The sequence below is a fragment of the Nyctibius grandis genome, chromosome 3 (assembly GCF_013368605.1).
Source record: "Nyctibius grandis isolate bNycGra1 chromosome 3, bNycGra1.pri, whole genome shotgun sequence".
Lineage (NCBI taxonomy): Eukaryota > Metazoa > Chordata > Aves > Nyctibiiformes > Nyctibiidae > Nyctibius > Nyctibius grandis.
Genome location: NC_090660.1, coordinates 71015287 through 71042329, shown reverse-complemented (window position 1 = coordinate 71042329; position 27043 = coordinate 71015287). Strand labels below are relative to the sequence as shown.

Here is a 27043-nt window from a genome sequence, read left to right as displayed (position 1 = left end):
ATTGCTCTCTGTGTTAACAAAAGATCTTCAGTGAAGCACTGTAACACATAAAATATTTCCTCAGCTTTTAAATCAATGCTCTGACTATTTTAGCTTGTAAGAGTTCACGTAGCTAAAAGAACTTCTGAACTGCAAAATTGTGATTATGAGTAAAAGTATTAGACATGTCAAAACACTTATGTTGTGTATTACTAATATGAGCTGAAAATATTGGAAAATTAATCACCTTATACGTTCCAAGGCAGTAGTTACTATTTCAAATGAATGAATGAAACACCAAATTAATTTTCTATCAAAACATGAATCTAATGACAGAACATTTTTGTACTCTGCTATTATTTCTGAACTTTTGACTTCTAGGCACTGACATAAGGGAAGGTTGGGAGCACTGCAAGAACCGTAGAGTGCAGGAAGAAACAGTGATGTTGTATGACTAGTTATTTATTAATTCAGCTATTAAGACTCTGAAGCCTCTGCAAAACCCCAGAGCCTCTTAGAAGAATATCACAAAATAGATTGTTGCTGACACCAAAAGAGACTGAGTGCTGAATGCGTGAGCCCATTTAATGGTTTCCCTGAAAATGAGAAAAAAGCAAACTGCACCTCCAGTAGAGCTCCATTTCCTGGGCCTGATCAATGCACGTTCTACTCAATGTTAGTCTTAAATCAATTGAATTATACAAGCATAAACCCAGACCAGTACCCTGGTACAGGACCCATCTGTGAAAAGGCGTTTCATTGCGAATTGCATTCAAATCAAGGACATTTACTCCATCAGCAAATATATGATTATTTCAACTGGTGCTTTGTGTGCCTTTTAATGTGGGAGGGAAGGAGCCAAATATGGTTTTGGTAATGTTTATGCAGCTGTTGTGTTTCTGCTGGGGCTGTATATGTGCAAATCAGAGCATGATTTGCCCATTTGATTTTCTCTTTTCCCTTTTTACTTTTTTTTTTAACCTAATAAACACAGAATTAAGTTATTCTAGACTGTGAAAGCTTAGTTTGGAAATGAATTTGACCATGTGAAGAAATTTTATTCTGAATATGTACAGTAGAGACATAATGTTAGGTATGGCCATTGAAGCTCTAGTTTTCAGTGGGTTGTTCCATAACTTCTAAACTGCTAATATGTATTTCAGTCTTCCAAACACAAAGAACATTTTAGAACAAAAATTATTCAAGCCATTTATTTCAAGTTTAATGTGCACTCATTTAATGGTCTTTAGGCATAGAAGATTATGATAATTTTCATCACAGATTTTATCAAATCCGGAGGACAGTGTATTAATAATTCAGTAGCTTATACAGAGAGGTGAGAGAATATAATACAGGGCATTAAAATGATAAGGTATATTTTCCATATTGCTGTTATAGAGTACTTTCATTGATTAATAAAATGGCTAAAGAGTCTGACTAGACTCTGAGATTGCTGAAGTTAAACAACAGTTATTGTACAATTGGGTAAAACAGAAGCAGATATTGTGACACCGTGGGGAAAATGAAACATCAAAAGCTAATAAGAAGACATTTTTTGTACATAAAAGCATAAGAACAACTCCATCAAGCTTTAATCACATTGTTGTATTATGCATTTATTTAAAAATTATGTTAGCTCATTAACAGTAGTTATGACATAGATTGTTATAATTATAGTAAAATTAGCAAATACTAAGTTTTGCTTCTATTTCGGTGCACTGAATGCACGGGCTGCACTGTGTGAGTCGTAGGATTATCCTTCTAAAAAGCAGCACTTCTGTATTTCAAGGTGTTGTTACGTTGTTGTCACGGTCCTGTTCAAAAATGCTGACACCCACTTAGCAGGGACTGGTAGTTTAATGGCAGCCAAGGTGAGGGGAGCCCATGGCCACCTTGTCCGCAACTCCTCTCCTAGCCATGGGGTGCAGAGTCCCTCTGTCCCTCTGAGTGGCTGCATGTGGGGAGTGACTGCCAATGAATCACAGCCCTGCTGCAGCCTGGTCTGCCAGCAAGGAACCTGCACCGGAGCTCCTGTCATGGTTTCAGTGCCATCAGCCTGTCCAGTAAGCAGTGAAAAGGAGGCACTTCCCTCGTGTCTCCGCATGGCCCTTTCCAGTGTAACAGAGCTCAGCTTGTTTTGATGCATTTAGGGACTTCAGAAGTACATCAGGCTGGAAATTTTGAAGTGAGACAGTCTTGCCAATATGCATTTGACAAAACCATAATAGCCGTTTTTTTTTCAGTTCTTCCTTAAGAGGAATTTCTCAGGGCTGGGATGTGATTTCTATTCAAAACTGGAAAGACCGATACCAGAAAATAATGTACTGTGAGGGAGAGTGCTCAGCTAGATGTGAGAGAGACAAATTAAAGTCTACATCATCAAGTACTTTTAGAAAGTTAACTGCCACAAGAAGTGATATCGGAAGACTATCCCATGCACAACTGATATATGAGGGAATAGCAGAGTAGGACTGAACCAGGGTTTCCCACAGTACTGCTGTGTGCTTGAACAGCCACGTTCTTCTGGCTAAAGTCTTTTTCATTTTTCATGTAAAAATGTTTCAAAGTTAGTTCCATCATAAGATTCATCTTGGAAATGCTTGATTTGAAAAAGCATACAGCTCTGACTTGGGCCGAAAGCCATGGACCTTAGATCTTCACCATTTGTCACATATCATTTTATCTACCCTAACTATATGGCAACTTTCCATGCTACTGTATAGGTCAGGAGAAGCTTTCAGAGGTTTCGTTTATTAAGGACTGGGCAAAAACAAAGCATTTTCTAAACAAAGTGTGCAAGGAGGAAGAGGCTGATGCACACCCACAGTCTGGATGAACCCTGGGAATAGAGAACCTGTTCAGATTTGTCCACAGCTAGCTAAAGCACTACATTCATTTTGGACAGCACATGAGATAGTGAAAAGGATATCGTAAAGGGAAGCACTCAAGTGGTTACAAATGAGGAAATGTTTGGAAAAAAACATGTTGTCAGAGAAGGTTAAAGGAATTTTAAATAGGCTTTCTGAAGGAGAGGACAGAGTATCTGTCTTTACGTGCATTCACGAGTGTTATTAAAAGGTAAGAATCATTAGTCTCAGCAGACTGGAAGGATGGAAAAACGTCTTAAGATAAAAGAGGAAAATTGCTGAAGAGTTTGAACTGAAGGGGAAGATGCATGGAAACACCATTGCTGGGGTTGTATGGAAGGCAGGACTTGACAACAAGCTTTTGAGGATGCTGTGTGAAACCTATTCTGCTATTATTCAGGGGATGGATTTGCCTGCCCAGGGAGCTTCCTCCCAGCACTAACATGACTGCCTCATGCTGATATGCATGGCCTTTTGGAAAAACAACAGCCACGGTGCTGATAATGCCAGGTTTGAGTAACTTTTGCTATCATATGATTTGCTGTGAGGAGTCTACAGCAGTAATAGATTCAGAGTGTATTGATGGGAAAAGCAGCAGCCAGCGGTGAGGGTAGCTTTCTTCAGGCGGGAGGGAGGAGGAGGTAGAACATTTTTCGTCTTTAAAGGGTTTTGGTAAGAGAGTGGCAGGTACAATTGTAACTTGGTATTTTAGCTCTTTACCTTCAAAACTAAGAAAAAATTGAAATATATCTGTGCAGACTTGTCTTTTTTCTGTTACAAGAAAATACATCAAATGTATAAAGGAAACGCTGTTGCAGACACTTTTAACAAAAAAAGTTGTTATGAGTGCTACTTGACAAAATAGAAACAAAAGATGAAAACAGTCATGGAATAATTTAGTCATAAAATGAACTGTAATCTTGAAGGTCAAATTTTATCTTAAAAGGGGTAGAGAGAACACTTTTAGAATTTTTGAGAACTGATAAGTGATTTCATTACATCAAAGACACATCTTCACTGAAGTCGATAAGGAAAAAAAGTAAACCAACTTCTTTTCTGCTTTTGAGTAATATTTTGAACATTTCTAACCACATCTACTCTTGAATGACCTATTTTGGGATAGAATACTGCAAACTACAGAGCAAACTACATTACTCTGTCAGTGTATCTCTGCTTGATCTATAGACCGTCCTAGCAAAAGAGTAAGTCATGCTACCAGCCTTGTCAAGCTTTTGAATCTTTGTTGCAACTGTAAACATAAAAACTCGTGTTGCTTCAAATTCCTCTTTTGAACATGCATGAGGCTCCAGCTTCTTGTTTGATGCAGGCAGGTAAATAAATGTGCATGAAATTCTTCATGAAAATAATCCTGTTGAAATTAATGGAGCTCCTCATATACCAGAGTAACTGTGGATGGAGGTAGGATTGTCCACGTGGCTGCCACGGTAGGTGTTTTGGCAAACTGCAATTGTGTATCTGCCCTACAACACCCTTGTCATTTAACAGGTGTCTGTGTTTTGCTACATCCTTGCAATTATTGGAAAAATGCAAATTTCCTTGGAAATCCGTGTTCGGTCGGGGGGCTATGATTTAGTGGCAATCACAGAGACTTGGTGGGACGCCTCGCATGACTGGAATGTGGTCATGGATGGCTATGTCCTGTTCAGGAAAGACAGGCCACTAAGGAGAGGTGGTGGAGTTGCTCTTTATGTGAGTGAGCAGCTAGAATGTATTGAGTTCTGTCCAGGGGCGGATCAGGAGCGAGTTGAGAGTTTGTGGGTGCGAATTAAGGGGCAGGCTGGCAGGGGTGATACTGTTGTGGGTGTCTATTACAGGCCACCGGATCAGGATGAGGACGGTGATGAGGCCTTCTACAGGCAGCTGAGAGCAGTCTCGCAATTACAGGGCCTGGTTGTTGTGGGGGATTTCAACTACCCTGATATTTGCTGGGAGGCCTACTCAGCCAGCCATCCCCAGTCCAGGAGGTTCCTCCAGTGCGTTGATGATAACTTTCTGATGCAAATGGTGGATGAGCCAACTAGGAGAGGAGCGCTGCTGGATCTTATCCTCACTAACAAGGAGGGTCTGGTTGAAGAGGTGAAGGTTGAGGGCAGCCTTGGTTGTAGTGACCATGAGATGGTAGAGTTCAGGATCTCATGTGGCAGGAACAGAATAGATAGCAGAATTACAACCCTGGACTTCAGGAGGGCCAACTTTGGCCTTTTCAAGCAATTGCTAGGGGAAATCCCATGGGACAGGGTACTAGAAGGTAAGGGGGCCCAAGATAGTTGGTTAGCATTCAAGGACTGCTTCTTCCGAGCTCAAGATCAGAGCATCCCAACAGGTAGGAAGTCAAGGAAGGGTACCAGGAGACCTGCATGGTTAAACAGGGAACTGCTGGGCAAACTCAAGTGGAAGAAGAGGGTGTACAGATCGTGGAAGGAGGGGCTGGCCACTTGGGAGGAATATAAGTCTGTTGTCAGAGGATGTAGGGAGGCAACTAGGAAAGCTAAGGCCTCCTTGGAATTAAACCTTGCAAGAGAGGTCAAGGACAACAGAAAGGGCTTCTTCAAATACATTGCAGGTAAAGCCAACACTGGAGACAATGTAGGCCCACTGATGAATGAGGTGGGGGTCCTGGAGACAGAGGATAAAAAGAAGGCGGAGTTACTGAATGCCTTCTTTGCCTCTGTCTATACTGCTGGAGGCTGTCCTGAGGAGCCCCGGACCCCTGCGGCCCCAGAAGAAGTCAGGATAGAGGAGGAATCTGTCTTGGTTGATGAGGGCTGGGTCAGGGACCAATTAAGCAACCTGGACGTCCATAAATCCATGGGCCCTGATGGGATGCACCCGCAGGTCCTGAGAGAGCTGGCGGAAGTCATTGTTAGGCCACTCTCCATCATCTTTACTAAGTCGTGGTCAACAGGAGAGGTGCCTGAGGACTGGAGGAAAGCGAATGTCACTCCAGCCTTCAAAAAGGACAAGGAGGACCCGGGTAACTATAGACCGGTCAGCCTCACCTCCATCCCTGGAAAGATGATGGAACAACTTGTCCTTGGTGCTGTCTCTAGGCACATCAAGGATAGGGGGATCATTAGGGGCACTCAGCATGGCTTCATCAAGGGGAAGTCATGCTTAACCAACTTGATAGCCTTTTATGAGGATGTTACCCGGTGGATAGATGATGGTAAAGCTGTGTATGTGGTCTATCTCGATTTCAGTAAAGCATTTGACACGGTCTCCCACAGCATCCTCGCAGCTAAACTGAGGAAGTGTGGTCTGGATGATCGGGTAGTGAGGTGGATTGTGAACTGGCTGAAGGAAAGAAGCCAGAGAGTGGTGGTCAATGGGACAGAGTCCAGTTGGAGGCCTGTGTCTAGCGGAGTCCCTCAAGGGTCGGTACTGGGACCAGTACTATTCAATATATTCATTAATGACTTGGATGAGGGAATAGAGTGCGCTGTCAGCAAGTTCGCTGATGACACAAAACTGGGAGGAGTGGCTGACACAACGGAAGGCTGCGCAGCCATTCAGAGAGACCTGGACAGGCTGGAGAGTTGGGCGGGGAGAAATTTAATGAAATATAACAAGGGCAAGTGTAGAGTCCTGCATCTGGGCAAGAACAACCCCATGTACCAGTACAAGTTGGGGGCAGAGCTGTTGGAGTCCAGCGTAGGGGAAAGGGACCTGGGGGTCCTAGTGGACAACAGGATGACCATGAGCCAGCAGTGTGCCCTTGTGGCCAAGAAGGCCAATGGCATCCTGGGGTGTATTAGAAGGGGTGTGGTTAGCAGGTCGAGAGAGGTTCTCCTCCCCCTCTGCTCTGCCCTGGTGAGGCCGCATCTGGAATATTGTGTCCAGTTCTGGGCCCCTCAGTTCAAGAAGGACAGGGAACTGCTAGAGAGAGTCCAGCGCAGAGCCACGAAGATGATTAAGAGGGTGGAACATCTCCCTTATGAGGAGAGGCTGAGGGAGCTGGGTCTCTTTAGCTTAGAGAAGAGGAGACTGAGGGGTGACCTCATTAATGTTTATAAATATGTAAAGGGCAAGTGTCACGAGGATGGAGCCAGGCTCTTCTCAGTGACATCCCTTGACAGGACAAGGGGCAATGGGTGCAAGCTGGAACACAGGAGGTTCTGCATAAATATGAGGAAAAACTTCTTTACGGTGAGGGTGACCGAACACTGGAACAGGCTGCCCAGAGAGGTTGTGGAGTCTCCTTCTCTGGAGACATTCAAAACCCACCTGGACGCGTTCCTGTGTGATATGGTCTAGGCAATCCTGCTCCGGCAGGGGGATTGGACTAGATGATCTTTCGAGGTCCCTTCCAATCCCTAACATTCTGTGATTCTGTGATTCTGTAATTAGTCATTTTTGTTATCACCCTCTCCTGGTCTGAATTAGTTGTACCTAATGAGATCCCATCAGACTGTGCTAAATAATTTGGTTTACCAGAAATTTAAGCTGATTTGTCCTATTTGAGTTTGGCACATACTTCAGCCTCCTGAAAGGAGGTTGCAGCAGGGTGGCGGTTGGCCTCTTCTCCCAGGCAACTAGCAACAGGACTAGAGGGCATAGCCTCAAGCTGCACCTGGGGAGGTTCAGGTTAGACATTAGGAAAAATTCCTTCACAGAAAGGGTTATTAGGCATTGGAATGGGCTATCCAGGGAGGTGGTGGAGTCACCATCCCTGCAGGTATTTAAGAGAAGACTAGGTGTGGCACTTAGTGCCATGGTCTAGTTGACACAGTGGTGTTAGGTCAAAGGTTGGACTCGATGATCCCAGAGGTCTCTTCCAACCTAGCTGATTCTGTGATTCTCTGATTCTGTAATATTTTATGCCTGTTCCTGTAAATTTCTGAGCTCTTGGGTCCTATCTCATCACATATTTGTATGGGTGCTTGATTTTAAATATTCTCACACTGTCATCCCCTTCAACAGGATAATTCTAATGAATGTTATGCGTGTGCTTAAATGACCTGCTGCATTGGTCTAGAGTGCTGAAGTTATTAGATAATCAAGCCTTTCAATAACTTCTTAAAATTGGTTTCTAAGTATGCCATGGATTTCTAAGTATGCCATGGGTTTTTTTTTTTCCTTACTCTTTTAAACATGAGGCATAGCTGTATGCAGGCAAGTTTTTCTAGTTACCTGGCAATTGTTACCTGTTTAGTTTACCTCTCAGGACCCTCTGTCATAGGATTTTCAGAATAGCAGTGGAATTTTGCTTATGCTTTTGTTGTTAATGTTGTTCTGGCCCATTTTATTTCTAAGATTCTACTGTGTAGAAGCAGATGTACTTTCCCACAGGAACTATATATACCCCATTCACTCTATAAATAACATAGTGGGTCACATTCTGTCCATGGGTCCCTGCACACAGCTCCCACTGTAGTCATGCAAGGGAATGGTTTTGTCCTAGTTGTGCAAAATTCATTCACTAAGGTCTATGGAGCCTCTTCTGCCTTAGTGCAACACAGGGGCTCTGCACGTGGATATACAAAAGAGGCTTTTTTTAAGTCATCTGTCTGCTCTCTGTAGATCCTTTTTATTAAGCTTTCCTGTGTTTTATTACATAATCTACCATTTGAAATGGTGAGGCAGAGATGAATACTGACAAACATTACTCTGAAACTCACAGTAAGAAGGGCCCTATTACCTTACCATTCTACCTGATCCAGCTCCTGTCCAAACGGCAATGGCACAATTCCCTTCACCTTCCATGATGCAGGATCAGACCTTGTCATGAAACTGGCCAGGTGTGTTGGGGTTGGAAAATATTACAAGCCTACCAGGTTAAACAAATTTCCTCAGCTACTGTAGGCAGAACAAGAAAGGTTTAATCTTAGTTGTTCAAACCTTTCCACCTTATCACCCAATTTTCCCAGTGGGTGGTTACGTCTGTAATTTAGTGTGGATTGAGTAAAATAATAACAAAAGCACTTGCCACTTTAATCTTTGTATGTTTATTTAATGAGTGTTCAATATGCAAGAGAGAGTTTGGCATAGGAGTCCAGACTACAGTGCGTTGGTTTAGGGTTTTTAAATTTTGTTTTATTTAACAGCCAAGGTTAAAAGGAGCAGGACCCCAGCTGAGAGAGTTCAGAGTTCATCTCTGCATGCTCACTGTCTTCCATTTAAATGTACACAAAGGACTAATACAGTACCCGCTTTCCTCTGGGCTGTCTTTGATACACTCTGCTGTGCCTGGACTCTGCCACTCCTCCTATCAGTCTGATCCTACTTCTATTAGCCCGCTGTGCTCAGCACTGTAACCTCATTCAGCTAGCACTCTGCATGCAGGCTAACAACTTCAAGGCTCTGTCAGGCATTGACACATGCAGGCTCCAAGCGGGAAGCTAAACATCCCCCTTCACCTCCTCTCCGGTTACACATTAACCTCTATTAAGTGCAGGAAAAACACAAATGCTGTAGTGCCATCATTCAGGTTTTAACTACCAGTGTATATTTAGATATTCAGCCAGCTTGCCGCCGTTGAGAACGTACTCGGCAAACCTTCTAGTTCCTCCCCTTTCTCGCAATGAGCAGTAGTGAGTTAGCTTGGGGAAAACAATGGTAGAAGGTCTAGGTTGGATATTTATGACACAGGGATAAAAATCTGAAAGAAAACTTTGACAGCACTGCCTATACTTTTTGAAGCAATAGTATTTGTTATAAATGGAAAATAAGACAAAAATGGTCTCATTCTAGGAGAATCAAGCAGAGTATTTTCAAAATGTGTCCGCTTTGAAAGCCAGGCTGAAGAAAAGATACAGTGCAGTGCTAGTCTGCAAGCCCTGTCGCGCTTTGATCCAAGCACTGAATGTGTCAAAGTCCGTTGGGTGCTGTGGGCACATCTGTTCCTGGCTCTTTCTAAGTTTAGGAGATGTCTGGCAGCATTTCCTTGCAAAGCAGCACCCTTGCTTCCTGCTCTGGGGCTCGCTGCCAGTGCCCACCCTCCTCGTGTCTTGCTCCTACTCTCTGGGGAGCCATCGAGACCGGGGCAGATTCCTTCCCAGCTCCAATATGCCTAGCCCACACATCACCGTGCTTGGATTAATTAAACATGCCATACCCCATATTCCCAGTTTAGACTCTTTGGACAACATGTGAGAAAATGAAAGCGTAGGAGGCATAAAGGATTTTCCTAATACTTTACTCTTGAAAACCAGTTACAGAATTAAAATGGGTAACAGTAATAATCTTGAGACATGCCATCTCCTCTCTAATGCTTGACACATCAGACTTTGTGTGTCCTGGAGGGCTCTTAGTGTTCCAGGTGGGACAGGACTTCTCCATGTCCTGCCAGTCTGCAATAATCACCTTCCTTTGGCCATACAGTGACATCCAGCTCCACAAAGAAATTTGACTTCTTTTTGCCAAGGTGCTCCGTCCAGGCATTGTCACCCCATCTCATAGTCTTCCAGTACTCTCCTCTTTTAAAAAACAATCCTGGAAGGAGGGAGGGAAAACAGCAGAACAGAGACAATCAAAGTTGATAGTACTAGATTGGTTTTTGACAATTTTCCTGTGATAGTCCTTAAGCGAGGTGTCAAGCCCCTTTCCTGGGAAGGATGCCTGTCTGGAATGCATTACTGTAACCTGTCTAGGGCAAATTTAAACATGTGTTCAGTACGGCATAGAAAATGGAGTTCAGGAGACAAAATGGAGTTTCAATTTAATACAGACATACCGCTCTGCCAAACTGTGTCAAGAAAGGGATTTTCCACCGTGTAATAATGTTTACAGAGCATCTCTGTTTTTATCTTTAATGGTTGCTGTAACTAGATCAACTGTTTCTTTAGCATAGCCATTTGATGATTTATGTTGTATCCCATCATTATTTTAGTTCCATTGAAACAGCTCTAGGTAAAATAAAATATCACTCTGCCATCGAGCAACTCGAGACAATGTCCACTCTTGACATTTGGTTTAAAATAAACAAAATTACCTATTTTTAAAGCTTTTTCAGGATTAGTGGCTTTTAGATAATGTAAGTTACAAATGATATCTATAAGCTGTAAGCCATAAAATCACTAAATCACTAGGAATAAATAATCTTTTTACACAATGTTATTGCAACATTTTCTTAAAATGAAACACAACGAATTGTGTTGGGGTGCTGTCAGAGCAACGTAAACTGTGGTTAAAAGGTATAGCTACAGTTTAAATTTAAATCTAGCTTCCAGTTCCAATCTAAGACAGGAGAAATTTGTATTTAGATTATGTGATTAATAACACAGGCTTTGAAGATCTGTAACGTCCTTTGAAGAAATCCGGATGTCGAGTCCAAGTGGCTTTACCCAGAAGCTGAACTTATTAAATACAGAAACTTTCACCAATTTGATCATCTCTCCCCTTGCTTCTTCTCCTTTAATCTCTATGTTTCAGGATATCGCTGTTGAGATACATTTGTGCCCACTCCCCAGCCCCAAGCTTGTTTTGGCATCGAAAGCCATATGGGCTAGTATTCATCATGTTTCCCTGCCTACACTGCAGTTGGACGAGATGTAGTACTATCATACTGTGCTGCACTTCAGGATGAACCAGAAGAAGCTCAAAGATCCATGTGCTTGATTTTTTGTCTTTTAGCTAATAAAACTATGCCTGCAGAACTTAGGGCACGTATATATATATGTGCATACAAAGAGAAAGCAAATGCACAATTCCCTCAGAAGTTTAAATCTGTGGATGAAAAAGGAACAAAATAAACACTTACTTTTCTCAACAACAGCAAAGAAGTGTGAGGTAGCAAGGAGACAGAGATAAAGAGAGGGGTGAAAATTCATTATCCCTGTAATCCAGATAGCATAGGTGACCCAGGCAATGAAGACAGAGTGATGTGGCACAGAAGAAGGTAGCCTGTGGGGAGAGGAGGACACATAGTTAGACTGGAAGCCTCCATTGAACCTGTGCATCCCTGTGGCAGTTGTAATCTGAACTAGCTGCCTGAAGCTAATGCAGGTATGTCTCTGCATTTATAATCACTGTATACAGACATACAGTTAGCAGTATATAATATGTTTTGTTTCCAGTTATCCTCTTTGGCTTTCAACCCCTTCTAGTTTTTTCTGCCCTACTGCACCTTCCTTTTTGTCTTCCAAATTCTTCTGTGTATGTAGGCTATAATGAAGATTCTTTAAGTTGGTGTCACCATGAGAAATTTTGTTCTCTATTTGTTTCTGCAACCTGATTATAATGTCTTTGTGACATAGTCCACATAGGGTGTTTTTCATTTAAAGAAGCTCATAAAGAATGAGTAAAAAAAATACCATTCTTGCAAGCTTTGCTACTTCATAATCATTATTATAAATGCTGGCAGAGTTGGCTGCAAGCAACCTAAGTGGGAAGATGAAAACAGGCTTCCTGGCCGTGACTACATTGTATGACTCTGATGTGATGCCATGCTAATGGGAGACAAAAGCCAGCTTTGCATCCCTTGGTAAATCCATGCCTGATAAAATAACCTTACCACTCCAGACATTTGCTGAACTATGTCATAGCTTTTGCATCAGTAACAGTCAGCCAGTGTTTATGTAATTATGTTCCTAACTTATATGAGTAAATTGCATTTAATAACAGCACTTGGATATTTTGTACATGCTGGTTGCTGAACATTATAACGTGTTTTAAAAAGGGTTATTCTAAGGGGGATTCTAACTGGGCATGACATAGTGTTGCCTGTATGTTTTATTTATAATAATAATTTAAATAAAGAATATGATGCAATTCTGAATATATATTAAAAATAGTTCCCAGTATATATCTTTTCGTATTACAATGCACTCATATTCTTAGTTTGCTCTCACCCAAACTTCTCATGCAGTTACACTAATATGAAAAGAAATGTTGTCAAGAGTAGTTATTATCACACATCAGAATATTGTATTAGCATTCACTTTTAGTAGATTAAAATGAAATATTTTGAAATCTACCCTTAATGATACTGAAGAATCTTGGAGACACATTGGGAAAGCTTTAGATGAAATGTCATATGATATATATACATCATACATAGGTTCATAAAAGACAGTTCATTAACTGCTTGCCTTTGTGTTTCATCTGTTCTGTTTGGATGAATCATCCACAGGTTAAGTGACGGTTGTGTAGTTTCTTTGCTTGAAATCAAGCAATGAGTGTCAGGGAAGTTCAGGAAATACAACATTCTTGCAGACCTGGGCTGATGAGTAAAATAAGGCAATTTTGGAGGCATGGAGTATAACCCGGAAGTAAAATCTGGTGACTGGAGACATGTTTTGGTCATATCTGCTGATCCTTTTATTCACTGTCTGTCCCGGATAGATTGCTTGAACTGCTGTTGCATGAATCATCTCACTTGTAAAGCTGAATTCAAGGTGGATGATCAGTTTGAGTGCATGGAGCTCTGTCTGGGGATGAAGGAAGAGCTGACAGAGAGCTTATGGGTCAGGATTAAAGGGCGGGCAGGGACGGGAGACATTATAGTGGGCATCTGCTACAGGCCACCTGACCAGGATGGCCAAGTGGATGAGGCCCTCCATAGACAGATAGATGTAGCCTCACATTCACAGGCCCTGGTCCTCATGGGGGACTTCAACCACCCCAATATCTGTCAGAAGGACAACACAGCTAGGCACAAGCAATCCAGGAGGTTCCTGGAATGCGTGGATGACAACTTCCTTCTCCAAGTGATAGAGGAGCTGACGAGGAGAGGTGCCATGCTGGACCTTGTTCTCACCAACAAGGAGGGGCTGGTGGGGGACGTGAAGCTCAAGGGTAGCCTTGGCTGCAGTGACCATGAAATGGTGGAGTTCAAGATCCATAGGGCAGCGAGGAGGGCGCGCAGCCAGCTCACCACCCTGGATTTCAGGAGAGCAGACTTTGACTTCTTCAGGGACCTGCTTGGGAAAGTCCCTTGGGATAAAGCCCTGGAGGGAAGAGGGGCCCAAGAAAGCTGGTTAGTATTCAAGGACCACCTCCTCCAGGCTCAGGAGTGATGCATCCCGACAAAGAGGAAGGCAGGCAAAAATGCCTGCGTGGATGAACAAGGAGCTTCTGGATAAACTCAGGCACAAGAAGGAAGTCTACAGAGGGTGGAAGCAAGGACAGGTAGCCTGGGAGGAATACAGGGAAATTGTCCGAGCAGCCAGGGACCAGGTTAGGAAAGCTAAAGCCCTGGTAGAATTAAATCTGGCCAGGGATGTCAAGAACAACAAGAAATGCTTCTATAGGTATGTCGGTGATAAAAGGAAGACTAGGAAAATGTGGGCCCTCCCCGGAAGGAAACGGGGGACCTGGTTACCCAGGATATGGAGAAGGCTGAGGTACTCAATGACTTCTTTGCCTCAGTCTACACCGGCAAGAGCTCTAGCCTCACCACCCAAGTCGCAGAAGGCAGAGGCAGGGACTGGAAGGATGAAGAACCACCCACTGTAGGAGAAGATCAGGTTCGAGACCATCTAAGGAACCTGAAGGTGCACAAGTCCATGGGACCTGATGAGGTGCATCCACGAGTCCTGAGGGAACTGGCGGATCAAGTTGCTAAGCCGCTATCCATCATCTCACGTCTGTGCCTGGCAAGATCACGGAGCAGATCCTCTGTAAACTATACTGAGGTACATGGAAATCAAGGAGGTGATTGGTGACAGCCAGGGTGGTTTCACCAAGGGCAAATCATGTCTGACAAATTTGGTGGCCTTCTACGATGGGGTTACAGCACTGGTAGATAGGGGAAGAGCAACTGATGTCATCCACCTGGACTTGTGCAAAGCATTTGACACTGTCCCGCACAACAACCTTGTCTCTAAATTGGAGAGACATGGGCTTGAAGGATGGGCCACTCGGTGGATAAAGAACTGGCAGGATGGTCGCACTCAAAGAGTTACGGTCAACAGCTCGATGTCCAAGTGGACACCAGTGACGAGTGGCGTTCCTCAGGGGTCGGTATTGGGACCGGTCCTGTTTAACATCTTTGTCAGTGACATGGACAGTGGGATTGAGTGCACCCTCAGCAAGTTTGCTGATGACACCAAGCTGTGTGGTGCGGTCGACATGCTGGAGGGAAGGGATGCCATCCAGAGGGACCTTGACAGGCTTGAGAGCTGGGCCTGTGCGAACCACGTGAAGTTCAACAAGGCCAAGTGCAAGGTCCTGCATGTGGATCGGGGCAATCCCAAGCACAAATACAGGCTGGGTGGAGAATGGATTAAGAGCAGCCCTGAGGAGAAGGACTTGGGGGTGATGGTTGACGAGAAGCTCAACATGAGCCGTCAGTGCATGCTTGCAGACCAGAAGGCCAACCATATCCTGGGCTGCATCAAAAGCAGCGTGGCCAGCAGGTGAAGGGAGGTGGTTCTGCCCCTTTACTCCACTCTCGTGAGACCCCACCTGGAGTACTGTGTTCAGCTCTGGGGCCCCCAACATAAGAAGGACATGGACCTGTTTTACCAAGTCCAGAGGAGGGCCATGAAGATGACCAGAGGGCTGGAGCACCTCTTCTATGAAGACAGGATGAGATAGTTGGAGTTGTTCAGCCTGGAGAACAGAAGGCTCTGGGGAGACCTCATAGCAGCCTTCCAGTACCTGAGGGGGCCTACAGGAAAGCGGGAGAGAGGCTTTTTACAAGGACAGGTAGTGACAGGACGAGGGGGAATGGTTTTAAACTGAAAGAGGGTAGATTTAGATTAGATATTAGGAAGAAATCCTTTCCTGTGAGGGTGGTGAGACACTAGAACAGGTTGCCCAGAGAAGTTGTGGCTGCCCCCTCCCTGGCAGTGTTTAAGGCCAGGGTAGATGAGGCTTTGAGCAACGTGGTCTTGTGGAAAGGTGTCCCTGCCCATGGCAGGGGGTTGGAACTAGATGATCTTTAAGGTCCCTTCCAACCCAAACCATTCTATGATTCTATGATTCTATGTAGCATGAGTTAAGCTGCCCTGGAGGAGAGCTGTTGAGAGATGCCATGCTGCATAGCCTGTATGTTACAAAGCAGTGTATAAAAAGGTGAAATGATTCAATGTTCATTTGTAGGGTTTAGGAGCTTGTTTTGGAAGCTTCTGATATACATGGGAAAAACAACAGGAGCATCTTCCAGGTGATCAAATCGTTGGCATATTTTTCTGTTTATTGTTTCAATGTGGGATAGTCACGTTGGTGCATGGTGGGCACAGATACAATGTGCTGCATCTGTCTCTCAATTTCTTGTTACTGAAGGCTTGTGTACCTTTTTTTTTTGCTGGGGTGGGATGTATAGATCATCTGTATTCCATACTTCTTTGGTAGCTGCAAAAGGAGGTGATGAATAAACAATTCAGCACTGAAGTAAATGTTTTGTTTTATTTTGGTTTACAAGAATCATAATTTCACTCTTTTATAAACATTTTCATAAACATTGAGAACTTAAAGGAAGTGTCTCCTGACAACACCTGCCGTAGGAAGTGCATGTGTATATGCTTCATCATTCAAGTTTATGGGTGTTTTTCAGGCTCACATCTGATGTCTTAGGAACCACCAAGGAGCCATGCACCACACTGCACTAAACTGAGGGCAGATAATAATTTAGATGATAGCTGCAAAGGTAGTACAAATACTAACATGGCAACAGTGTTAGTGTCAGCTAATGTGTTACAGCCCACATCCTGCGTCGGGTTCTGGGGCCCCCAACATAAGAAGGACGTGGAGCTGTTGGAACAAGTCCAGAGGAGGGCCACGAAGATGATCAGAGGGATGGAGCACCTCTCCTATGAAGACAGGATGAGAGAGTTGGGGCCGTTCAGCCTGGAGAAGAGAAGGGTCCGAGAAGACCTTACAGAAGCCTTCCAGTACCTGAAGGGGGCCTACAGGAAAGCTGGAGAGGGACATTTTTACAAGGGCATGTCATGATAGGATGAGGGGTGATGGTTTTAAACTGAAAGAGGGTAGATTTAGATTAGATATTAAGCAGAAATTCTTTCTTGTGAGGGTAGTGAGACACTGGAACAGGTTGCCCAGAGAAGTTGTGGATGTCCCCTCCCTGGCTGTGTTTAAGGCCAGATTGGATGAGGCTTTGAGCAACGTGGTCTAGTGGAAAGGTGTCCCTGCCTGTGGCAGAGTGGTTGGAACTAGATGATCTTTAAGGTCCCTTCCAACCGAAACCATTCTATGATTCTATTACCAAATGTAAACACTACAAAAAATACACATTGCATCAAATCTTATTGAACTATACAACCTATTACACATCTTACACAAACTTGTAACAAACATATGCTAAATATTGCAGATTAAGTTCCATGTTTGAATATTGAAGAAATTAATTAATAAATCAAACAGCAGCTGGGTATTTTTACATGTTAACAGGTCACTCAGATTTTACAGGCATTATGGATCAATATATTTTTCTGAGAATTTACCCTAACAAGTTCATCCAAAACATTGCAGAAGGTCATTTCTTATTTAAGGCCAAGCCAAAATGCCAAGAAGGTTAACTTTAGGTAGAGTTTTGTTTTTCAGTTTCATTGATAAGCCCACAGATGGTAGAACAAAAGCATTTCTGAGCTAAATAGAGGGCCACAAGCAATGAACAGGAAAGGCTGAGATCCAAGATCCTATCAGTGCCAGAGTAGCAAGGCACCGATCAGGTAGGCAGATGATGCAAGAACAATAACAGAATGATGAAAATTTCCAAGATTCATGGGAAAATGACCTTAGGGATTTTTTTTCTGTGAATGCAGACTTGGCGATTGCAAGCTTGGGAGCAAGGACAGATGACCAAACATCCAAAAGAGGGAATTATCTTGAAGAGTAGTTTACTTCAAAAACATTCTTGAATCTCAGGGTCAGGTATTATAGAAGGCAAAATAAATTGAAATAACCCTGGACTGTATCTAGCCAGTATGCAGGAAAGGAAACAAATTTCTTCATGTTCTTTGCAACTAAACATATGCAACATAATATTTGAGTTATAGCAATGTTTCCAAGGTAGTGCAGCAAATATATGAGGATAATGAGAGAAATTCAAAATAGTAAACTTAAGGAATCATAGTTTCCAGGACACACAGGGCTCCCATAACCAGCCAGCGTAACTATCCTGTCCATAGGATTTCTCATAAATATAAGGAATGCGTCTTTTCTGAAAGAGATATCTAACTTCATTTTAAAATGTCTGAGAAATGATGTGTTTGCTGTTGACATAATGCTTAATTACCTACAAGTACCTACAAAATTCCTACAAGTAGGAACTTGTGTCTTATTTCAGAACTGAATTTCTGTAACTCCCATTTCGCAACACTAGATCTCATTATACCACTGTCAGGAAGGCTGACATCTTGCTATCAGGCGTCTTTCCAGGGTGTAAGTACCAACTACAGTGATCAAGTCATATTTCAGCCTTTTATCTGACAAGCTAGGATCATAGAATCATGGAACAGTTTGGGATGGAAGGGACCTTAAAGATCATCTAGTTCCAACCCCCCTGCCACAGGCAGGGACACCTTTCCACTAGACCAGGTTGCTCAAAGCCCCATCCAGCCTGGCTTTGAACACTTCCAGGGAGGGCGCATCCACATCTTCTCTGGGCAACTTGTTCCTGTGTCTCACCACCCTCACAGGAAAAAATTTTTTCCTAATATCTAATCTAAATCTACCCTCTTTCAGTTTAAGACTGTAACCCCTTGTCCTATCACTACATGCCCTTGCAAAAAGTCTCTCTCCAGCTTTCCTGTAGGCCCCCTTCAGCTACTGGAAAGCTGCTATGAGGTCTCCCCAGAGCCTTCTCTTCTCCAGGCTGAACAGCCCCAACTGTCTCAGCCTGTCTTCATAGGAGAGGTGCTCCAGCGTGTTGACCACACCACACAGCTTGGTGTCATCGGCAGACTTGCTGAGGGCACACTCAATCCCACTGTCCATGTCGACAGCAATGTTAAACAGGCTGGTCCCAATACCGACCCCTGAGGAACGCCACTCGTCATTGGTCTCCACTTGGACATCGAGCCATTGATCACAACTCTTTGAGTGCAACCATCCAGCCAATTCCTTATCCACCAAGTGGTCCATCCGTCAAGCCCATGTCTCTCCAATTTAGAGACAAAGATGTCATGTGGGACAGTGTCAACTGCTTTGCACAAGTCCAGGTGGATGACATCAGTCGCTCCTTCCCTGTCCACCAGTGCTGTAACCCCATCGTAGAAGGTCATCAAATTTGTCAGGCACGATTTGCCCTTAATGAAGCCATGTTGGCTGTCACCAGTCCCCTCCTTGTTTTCCATGTGCCTTAGTATAGTTTACAGAGGATCTGCTCTGTGATCTTGCCAGGCACAGAGGTGAGACTGACTGGCCTGTAGTTCCCTAGGTCTTCCTTTTTTCCCTTTTTAAAAATGGGGGTTATGTTTCCCCTTTTCCAGTCAGTGGGAACTTCACCAGACTGCCACGACTTCTCAAAAATGATGGATAGTGGCTTGGCAACTACATCCACCAGTTCCCTCAGGACCCGCAGATGCACCTCATCAGGTCCCATGGACTTGTGCACCTTCAGGTTCCTTAGATGGTCTCGAACCCGATCTCCTCCTACAGTGAGCGATTCTTCATTCTCCCAGTCCCTGCCTTTGCCTTCTGCAAATGAATAAGTTGAGCTCCTATAGGCCTTGCACTGGAGCGCTTGGCTTCCAGTTGCAGGCTGAGTGAAATCTCTCTTCAGAAATTCACATGTCCATCTGAGTAGAAGAAATAATGCATTGTCCTTTTTTCCCAGTGTGCAAACAATCCAGATGCTAAAAAATTTTCTCCAAAACTCTACTTTGAATGCTAATAAATAAGAACATTCTTGAATGAGAAAGCTGAAAGAAATGGCAGGTGTAAACAAGAAACAATAACGAAACAATCATCAGTCCCTGTTTTTAAGATCTAATCCAACTATCTCTATTCCATCAAACTTTGGAAATACTCTATTCCCTATGGCAGATCTGTGCCCATGGCATAATCCTTTCCCACCCATGAAACTAGGACTTCAACAGATAGACTGTGACTATTCATTAAATAGCTCTGGCCAGGAAGGGCAGACCATCAACTGCTGTGCCAGGAGCTGGCACTTGTTCATTTCTACTGCTGCTGTTACAAGCCTTGTAGTGTCTAGCAGAGAAAGAGGATGAACAGTTGGAAGCTGAAGCCTTTTCAGCTGCCTCAGCAAAAATTGGTAGAGCTATCTGCCAAAGCCACAGTTTGACTTTGCCACTTTGGTCTAGTTGTAGGTAGAATAACCCAAGATGCTCAGCACCTATCAAGAAATGTCTATGGGATATTTCACTGCCACCTTCTGTAGGAGCAGAGCAAGCTCAGTACTGGGGACTTATTAAAAATGCCGCCTTGTCATCAAAAATAATGGCTCGTTTCCAAAATATGTCACTCCAAACATTCACAGAAGGGGTCAGGTGAAAGTTATTTCAAACAGACCTCGTAACAGCTGGAAATTTGTGGCTGATGACTGGGGATGGGGATTCCTGCTGTTGTTCATTTCTACTTGAAAGGTTTGAAAAGATTTTCCCTACTTCCTGAGCAGTGACTGGGACTATAGTTGCCTTGTTGGCACTGCCACTTGAGCGGGCATGACAAGAGTTCTGTGGGGTCGTTTTCCAGATTACATAAGAAATCAGTTGTTTTATACTTCTTTGTGTTGGTACAGGATGAGGCTTCAGTTCTGACAATTTTTCTCCATCTAGACCTCCAGATTTTAATCAACTCCTTTCTATCACATTTCTGTTACTTCTTAACTGCAGCTGAGGGGAGAAAAAGAGCAACAACAAAAAAGCTTTGTATATGTTTCCAGGAATGATATTTATCATTTACAGAAGGGTATTTTTGCAATTCTGACTTTGAATGTATACCGTTTCATACATTCAGATGTCTGAAAGCTGTCTGAAAATGTATTTCCTACTTTCTGATACAGGAACATTTCAATAGGAGGGGGTTTAATTTGTTTTGAAATTTCAACTTGTTCTGCTCAGAAGCTAAAGTTGGAATCCATTAGATGCATTTTAGTGCAGTTTCTATTCTGATCTTCCTTTTCTCAGTAACTGTGCAATTCACTTATCCTTCATTACAACCAACAGCAATATGTATACATGGTGCACAAAATGAGCCATTTTGTTTTAAAACAGATTGCAGATGAAAGGAAACCATTCATTTCTTGCTTGCTAGCTGTAATTACTAGAGCGCTAATTACTCCAAATCACTGACATCCAGGGTCAATAAGGATGACAACAGAAACATCAAAGACAAGATGCACACACGCAATTACAAGTCTCTAAAACCAGGCTGTAATCTTATTTTATGGCTACTGTGTTTTTTCAGTCAATGCTGAAAAATATTCAAGTTTGCTGAATTTTTACTATTATTTCCTTTGCAGTTTGACGGTGAGAACATGTATATGAGTATGACAGAGCCAAGCCAGGACTATGTGCCAGCCAGCCAGGTGGGTTAATTGATCTTCTCTGCCTTGTTTCAAATTGTAATTAAACAATTTCAAAGAGTTGCATTGCAAATGAGTGGCACTATCAGTAACTGCTGCAATCAGGAATAATCATAATTTATAAACAAAGCATTTAAGCCCTGTTTCCAGTTAATGAGATAGAGCTGATAAAACACCAGAGTTGGCGTTTGTTAAAAGATACTACCTTGTTTCCTCTCCAGAATGCAAGCAGCTGTTTTGCCAGCATGATCATTCCTAAACAGTTGTTTTACCTTCAGGAAATAAAGTCTTTACAGGTGCAGGTTATTTGTTTGTCTGACTGCAGACAAGTTAATCATTATAAGCTACACATGTCGCAAATAGCTTTAATTATCACTTGTAGGACAGTTGTAGTTGAAGAATTGCATTTTGAGCACTAATCTTATGGCTACGGAATGTTGCTAATATTACACCATTAGCAGTGGGGTTAAGGCAATGACTTGGTCTTCTGTAGCTTGCAGCCCAAAAGGTTTAATGTGTTGTGGATTCTTTACAGGTATTTTTCAGTCTTTTCTCTTTTGGGAAACCCTACACACTAAATTCTGATATTAGGTGTCTATTTAAAAATCTTTCACCTTTCTACTTGAACCCTAAGATACTACAGGTTTCTAAGAATGAAAGATTTTAATTGCTTCTTAAGAAGCAAAAATAGTTTTGAAATTTTTGGTTTGTCTACCTGTAGCTACATCTATACGTAGGGGAGAAATTTTCATTTACTCCACATGTTTCGGTCAGTTTAACTCCACATTATTAGGTGATGGTGATAGTGGTGCAGGTCAGTTAGACTGTGTCAGAAATTGTCCTGAATAATCGGACTTGTGGTCTAGGTCATGCAATATCTCAGGCCCAGCAGTGGCTAGTCTGATATACCTCTTTCTGACAGGACTTGTAGGATTATATGAAGAGCTCTCATTAGGTGGGAAATAAGGTTGCATGCATAGTAAATGTGTGTAGATGACCAGGATGTCATTTAGGAATCAACAGCTTTGGAAAGTGACAGTACATTCAAAGCTAAATGTCCTCATGAAGTAGGGTTTTTCAGATAGCCATGTTGGTCTAACTAACTAATCATGATGTGTAGTACACAGGTTCATTTGGGGTCAGGGAAGCAAAAGGTTGTGTGAGATGAGCTACATCATTTTTCAATCCAAAAAGACAGTCTTTGAAATGTTCCACCATGTTGCTTCCCAGCCTTCTGTTGAAGTTATTTTGAAATACCTTTGGAGACCAACTGTACTTTGCGTTTAGGATTTGTGTGTGATTGAACTTATTCAGCTAAGAACCCTCCAAGATCCAGAGGTAGTTTAGAATAGAACTGTTTGATTAAAAAATGAAAAATTATATTATTAATTTTTCTCTAACCATTAATCCAAAAACTGTACTGACAAGTTTTAGTATTACTATTAGATTAAAGCAGCCTAGTATCATCTCATTTATGCCTTAAGGGTTTTGAAGTGCAAGGGCTAATTGAATTTGTTTGAAACAGTAGAAATACAAACTCTGTGAATGATTGCTGTTATAAAGCAGCTGCTACCTTTCAGAGAATCATTATGTCTGTCTTAAATAGTTTTGAATAAAGAATTGCAAATGTATGTTATACATCAGAATTATTTTTCTTCTGTTGATATTTTTGTACTGTGTATGCATGCAGTTTAAATAATTTAAATGGCATATTGAAAAATTAAGAGTATAAGTTTTAATCTTTTATGCAGTTTCTACATGTGCTAACAAGGCCCAGATGCTCAGAGATATTTATGCATCTAACACTCACTGGTTTCAGTGGAAGTAAGGTGCTTAAAGTACCTTTAAAGTATCCAGGCCTGGATATTTCAAGTGCAAATGATTTTGTCTTCAAGGAAAAAAATCTATCAAATGTGACATTTCCAAATTCAAAGATGACAGAAAACCCTGAATGCTTGCTAACGGCTGGAACCAAGAAAGGGCTTACAGACTTAAAATCTCACTATGGCAAAGCTAAGCTCTTGGGTGTCTGGCTCCTGTGTGGAGTTCAAAACCCAGGGGCAGGTGTCAAAACTCTGTCCTTTGCTGGGGGATCTGTGTGACAAGAGGTATCTCAACTGCTAGGCACAGTATTGGTTATTAGCAAATGCACACCAGTTAAACAGCCTCCTGTTCCTGTTTGAGAGAAGCCATCAGTCTTGAGCTGTCACATCCTCCTTTCCCTTGCTGTAATGCTTTCCTGGTGCTTACACTGTTGCAGTGGTTTTTAAGTGAATATAGATGAAAGCCTGTAACAATAACAATATTTTTAAAATGAGGCAAAAACCACTCTAGGAGCAGGAAGCTGGGGGTGTGTTGGAAATCCTGCCTCTCTCTTGTTTAGGTAAGAACTGGTACTGCAAGAGAAGCCTTCCTGAACCTATTCCTGATGTAGATCGCTGCTAGTCATTCCTCAAAGGAGCTAAGCAGTTCTTCATTGGCAATATTGGTGAGGTCTTCACGGACTATAATGGGGCGCTGTTCCTATCTTGGGCATAAACATTTGGTGGTCACCCAAAATTGGTGAACTGACTACCATTTCAACATCCAATCAGCATGTTAAAACTGGACAGAATACAATATTCACTGCTCTGAAAACAAAGCATGCCAGATTGTGTACCTTACTGGGGAGGGAGAGGAAGAGGAACGGATGTGACTGTATTGTCTGGTCCCTGTTTTCGTGACTATTTGTTCATTTTCCCCTCACTGTTACTGGATGTAAAACAAATAGTCCCATAAGAAAAGATGAGAAAATGTTCTCTCCCAGATGAAAGCCTTGTCACTTATTCCATCGAGTTTTCTCCTGTGTCCATTTTGTATCAGTCCTCGTGAGCCTTGCAGTTGTATGACCTCAGTGAGAGGAGCGTGGGCTCCCTCCCATCCCCAATAACTTGGTTGTTCCCCTGTGAGATCTGAGATGAGGGTTTGAATCCTTTCAGAATGAGTGAATTCATTTCTCCACTTTCCTTGACGGATGCACATCTGTTAACTGAAATATGAATCCCACATGTTAGGAGATGCATGGTTCTATAAGAAACTTTTATTCAAGCTCTGATCATGCTGAGTCAGACACAGGCATCATTTTCTAATTTCAGAGTCTGACACAGCTTATTTGGGAGGTAAGTCTGAGTCATGGTATACAACACCAAAGACCGAGGGGTTTCCACTAGGCTGTCTTCAGGATTATGTGACTATAGAGGCAGGTTTTTGCACGCTAACGTGCTTACATCCTTGCTTTGGATCTAACCCTGAGAAGTTAGTTTTGCTTGTTTTGCCTTTTCCCTCTACCTTTTCCTAGAATCCAGCATTTCAAGAAAGTTGGGGCTATAAAATAAACTGTGTTGCAGAAGAAAATAAAATTTAGACATCAGAAATGTTTCAGTTGCCCTGAAAATAGCTGAACTTTGCACTTCAGTTCTTTCTGTTTACTGCAAAGTGTTCATATCCAGAAAAACATCACCTTGTATTATTTTAAGGGTTTTAATCAATTTATCCCCTTTAGGCTAACATAAATAAAAACTCAGCCATTGGACAGGAAAAATGTAGTTTTGTTCCTTTTGCTGTATAACATCAAACATCTGCATAGCTTGGTAATCCAAGACAAGTTGCCTCACAGCATCCCTCAACAATTATAATTTCTGTTCAATTTTCAAATCAGTACATGCTTTGGGACTTATAGACTAAGTTGCTAAGTAGCAACATATGGCTCACTACTGTTCCTGAGATGTTGCTGCAAGCAAATAGCATAATTCTATACTTGAAATGATTTTTACAGAAAGCCAGTGCTGGAACTGAGCCAGAAGTGTAAGTATCCAGTAAAAATTAATGATATTCTTTTAGACTGTCCCAAAAGGCTGTTTGGCAATGTTGTCTCTGTGTACATTTTATATATATAAGTACTGTATTTTTGGTTATGATATATGTAGTACAGGACTCTGCACTGCAGGCATCTCCTAAATGAGTTATGCCAACCATATTAACAAACATACACAGTAAAACTATATGACATTTTCACTACTAATTGCACTTCGATCTGAAAATATTTATCATTTAAAAATAAAACTATGACAACTGCTCTGCATTTCAAATTCTCACAAATATATTGTTTTCTCCCCACACCTATAATTGGAATCTCGGAGATGAATTGCTCTCCATATAATTCCTCCTCCTGTAACTTGTGGGCCACGCACAGCACTGTAAAATTATATTGTTTATTTTACATTTCTTCCTAGTCACAATACAGAATGTAATTCAGGACTCTGTTGCACAGAGCCTCAGCACTTTTGTAGCCTTCCTGAGGCCTGGTAAATGTTAAGGGTAACAAATCTAACTGCCAAATCCTCTGCATGATCCAAAGGGAAGGGAGGAGAACTGGCCTGGAGCTTATGGTTTGAGGCAGTACCCAGTGGGAAGAAAAGAGATACCCGAGGCAGAGGAAGGAGTACTGCTTGCACGGAGATTGTATTTTCCTCCCTCGCAGAGCTATGCCAGGGACATCTGTATAAGATGCATGCTTTTTGATACAGTGGGCACCATGGAAGTCAAAACTGTTTTGTCCTGTGCAGCTCCAGGGTAAAATGGGATAGAATGACGTCCAACAGAGACATTTTTCGTATTAATAGGAAACTAAAGGGTTATCCCGCCTTTTGTTACCGTATGCACATGGTCCTAGATATATCCCTAATTTATTTTACATGTTTATACCCTAATTTCTTAGAGTATTAATGGAACAGCTATTACTCATGTGAAGTAAGGATGGATAAATGCTACATAATAGCTGCCCTCTCTTGCTCTCTGTTGGTCCTTCACTGTAGGCAGACTACAATTTCAGGGTACTGTATACCGTTCCTACAAGAAGATATGGCTCTTCTCTCTTCTCCTTCTTCTAGAGCCACAGTCAGCAGAGAAGGTGGGAGTTGGCTGCCTTGGAAAGGATTCAGAAAAAGCAGCATTCTTAGATGGTGAATCACTAAGTGGTCCAGTGTAGTCCCATGGATACATACTACCCTGAAGTCCAGAGCAATCCTGCCCAAAAGCTGGAAAGCCTTTGCTCATTGGTTGAGAGGCTGCTCCACAGTGAGAGGGCAATGCCACCTGGTCAGTCTGCTGGCTGGCTGCAGTTCAGGGCTGTTTTGGACCATATTTCACCTCCCTCTTTCTGGTCCAGTATCTTTTAATTTCAAAAATAGAGTATGAGCAGAAGGGAGTCCACTTCTTGCACCTCCATTTCTCTGGAGTATGCTATAGACGCCACTTTAAAAAAAAAAAAAAAAAAAAAAAAAGAGCGATGTAGGTTTAAATGGCCTTAGGGAAAGAGAAACATCAGGCAGATCTTTCAGATCCTGAATGAGGGGTTAAAGGTAGAGGTAATTTTACCCTACCTTTCCCTTTTGTGTAGAATTTAATCTTTTAATGTGTCTTAGCATCAGGCACAGTCTGGAAAGAATTGAGTCCCTGATAAAAATAAATCAACAGCTGCATTAACAAGGCTATGTATACATTTATCATAGAATGGTTTGAGTTAGAAGGCATCTTTGAAGATTATCTATTCCAACCACCTGCCATGGACAGGGACATCTTTCAGTAAATCAGATTGCTCAAAGCCCTATCCAAACTGACGTTGAACACTTCCAGTGACGGGACATCCACAAGCTCTCTGGACAACCTCTTCCTCTGTCTCACCACCCTCACAGAAAAGAATTTCTTCCTGTGTCCAATCTAAATCTACCCTCTCTCAGTTTAA

General features: G+C 42.4%; 1 protein-coding gene across 1 annotated transcript in view; it reads left to right on the top strand.

The window, feature by feature from the left end:
• TOX (thymocyte selection associated high mobility group box) overlaps positions 1-27043 on the top strand; it is a 234374-nt gene that overhangs the window by 105383 nt on the left and 101948 nt on the right. Inside the window, exon 2 of the mRNA XM_068396986.1 lies at positions 21199-21264. Within this exon, the coding sequence (XP_068253087.1) occupies positions 21199-21264 (66 nt within the window). The remainder of the gene's footprint in view (positions 1-21198; positions 21265-27043) is intronic.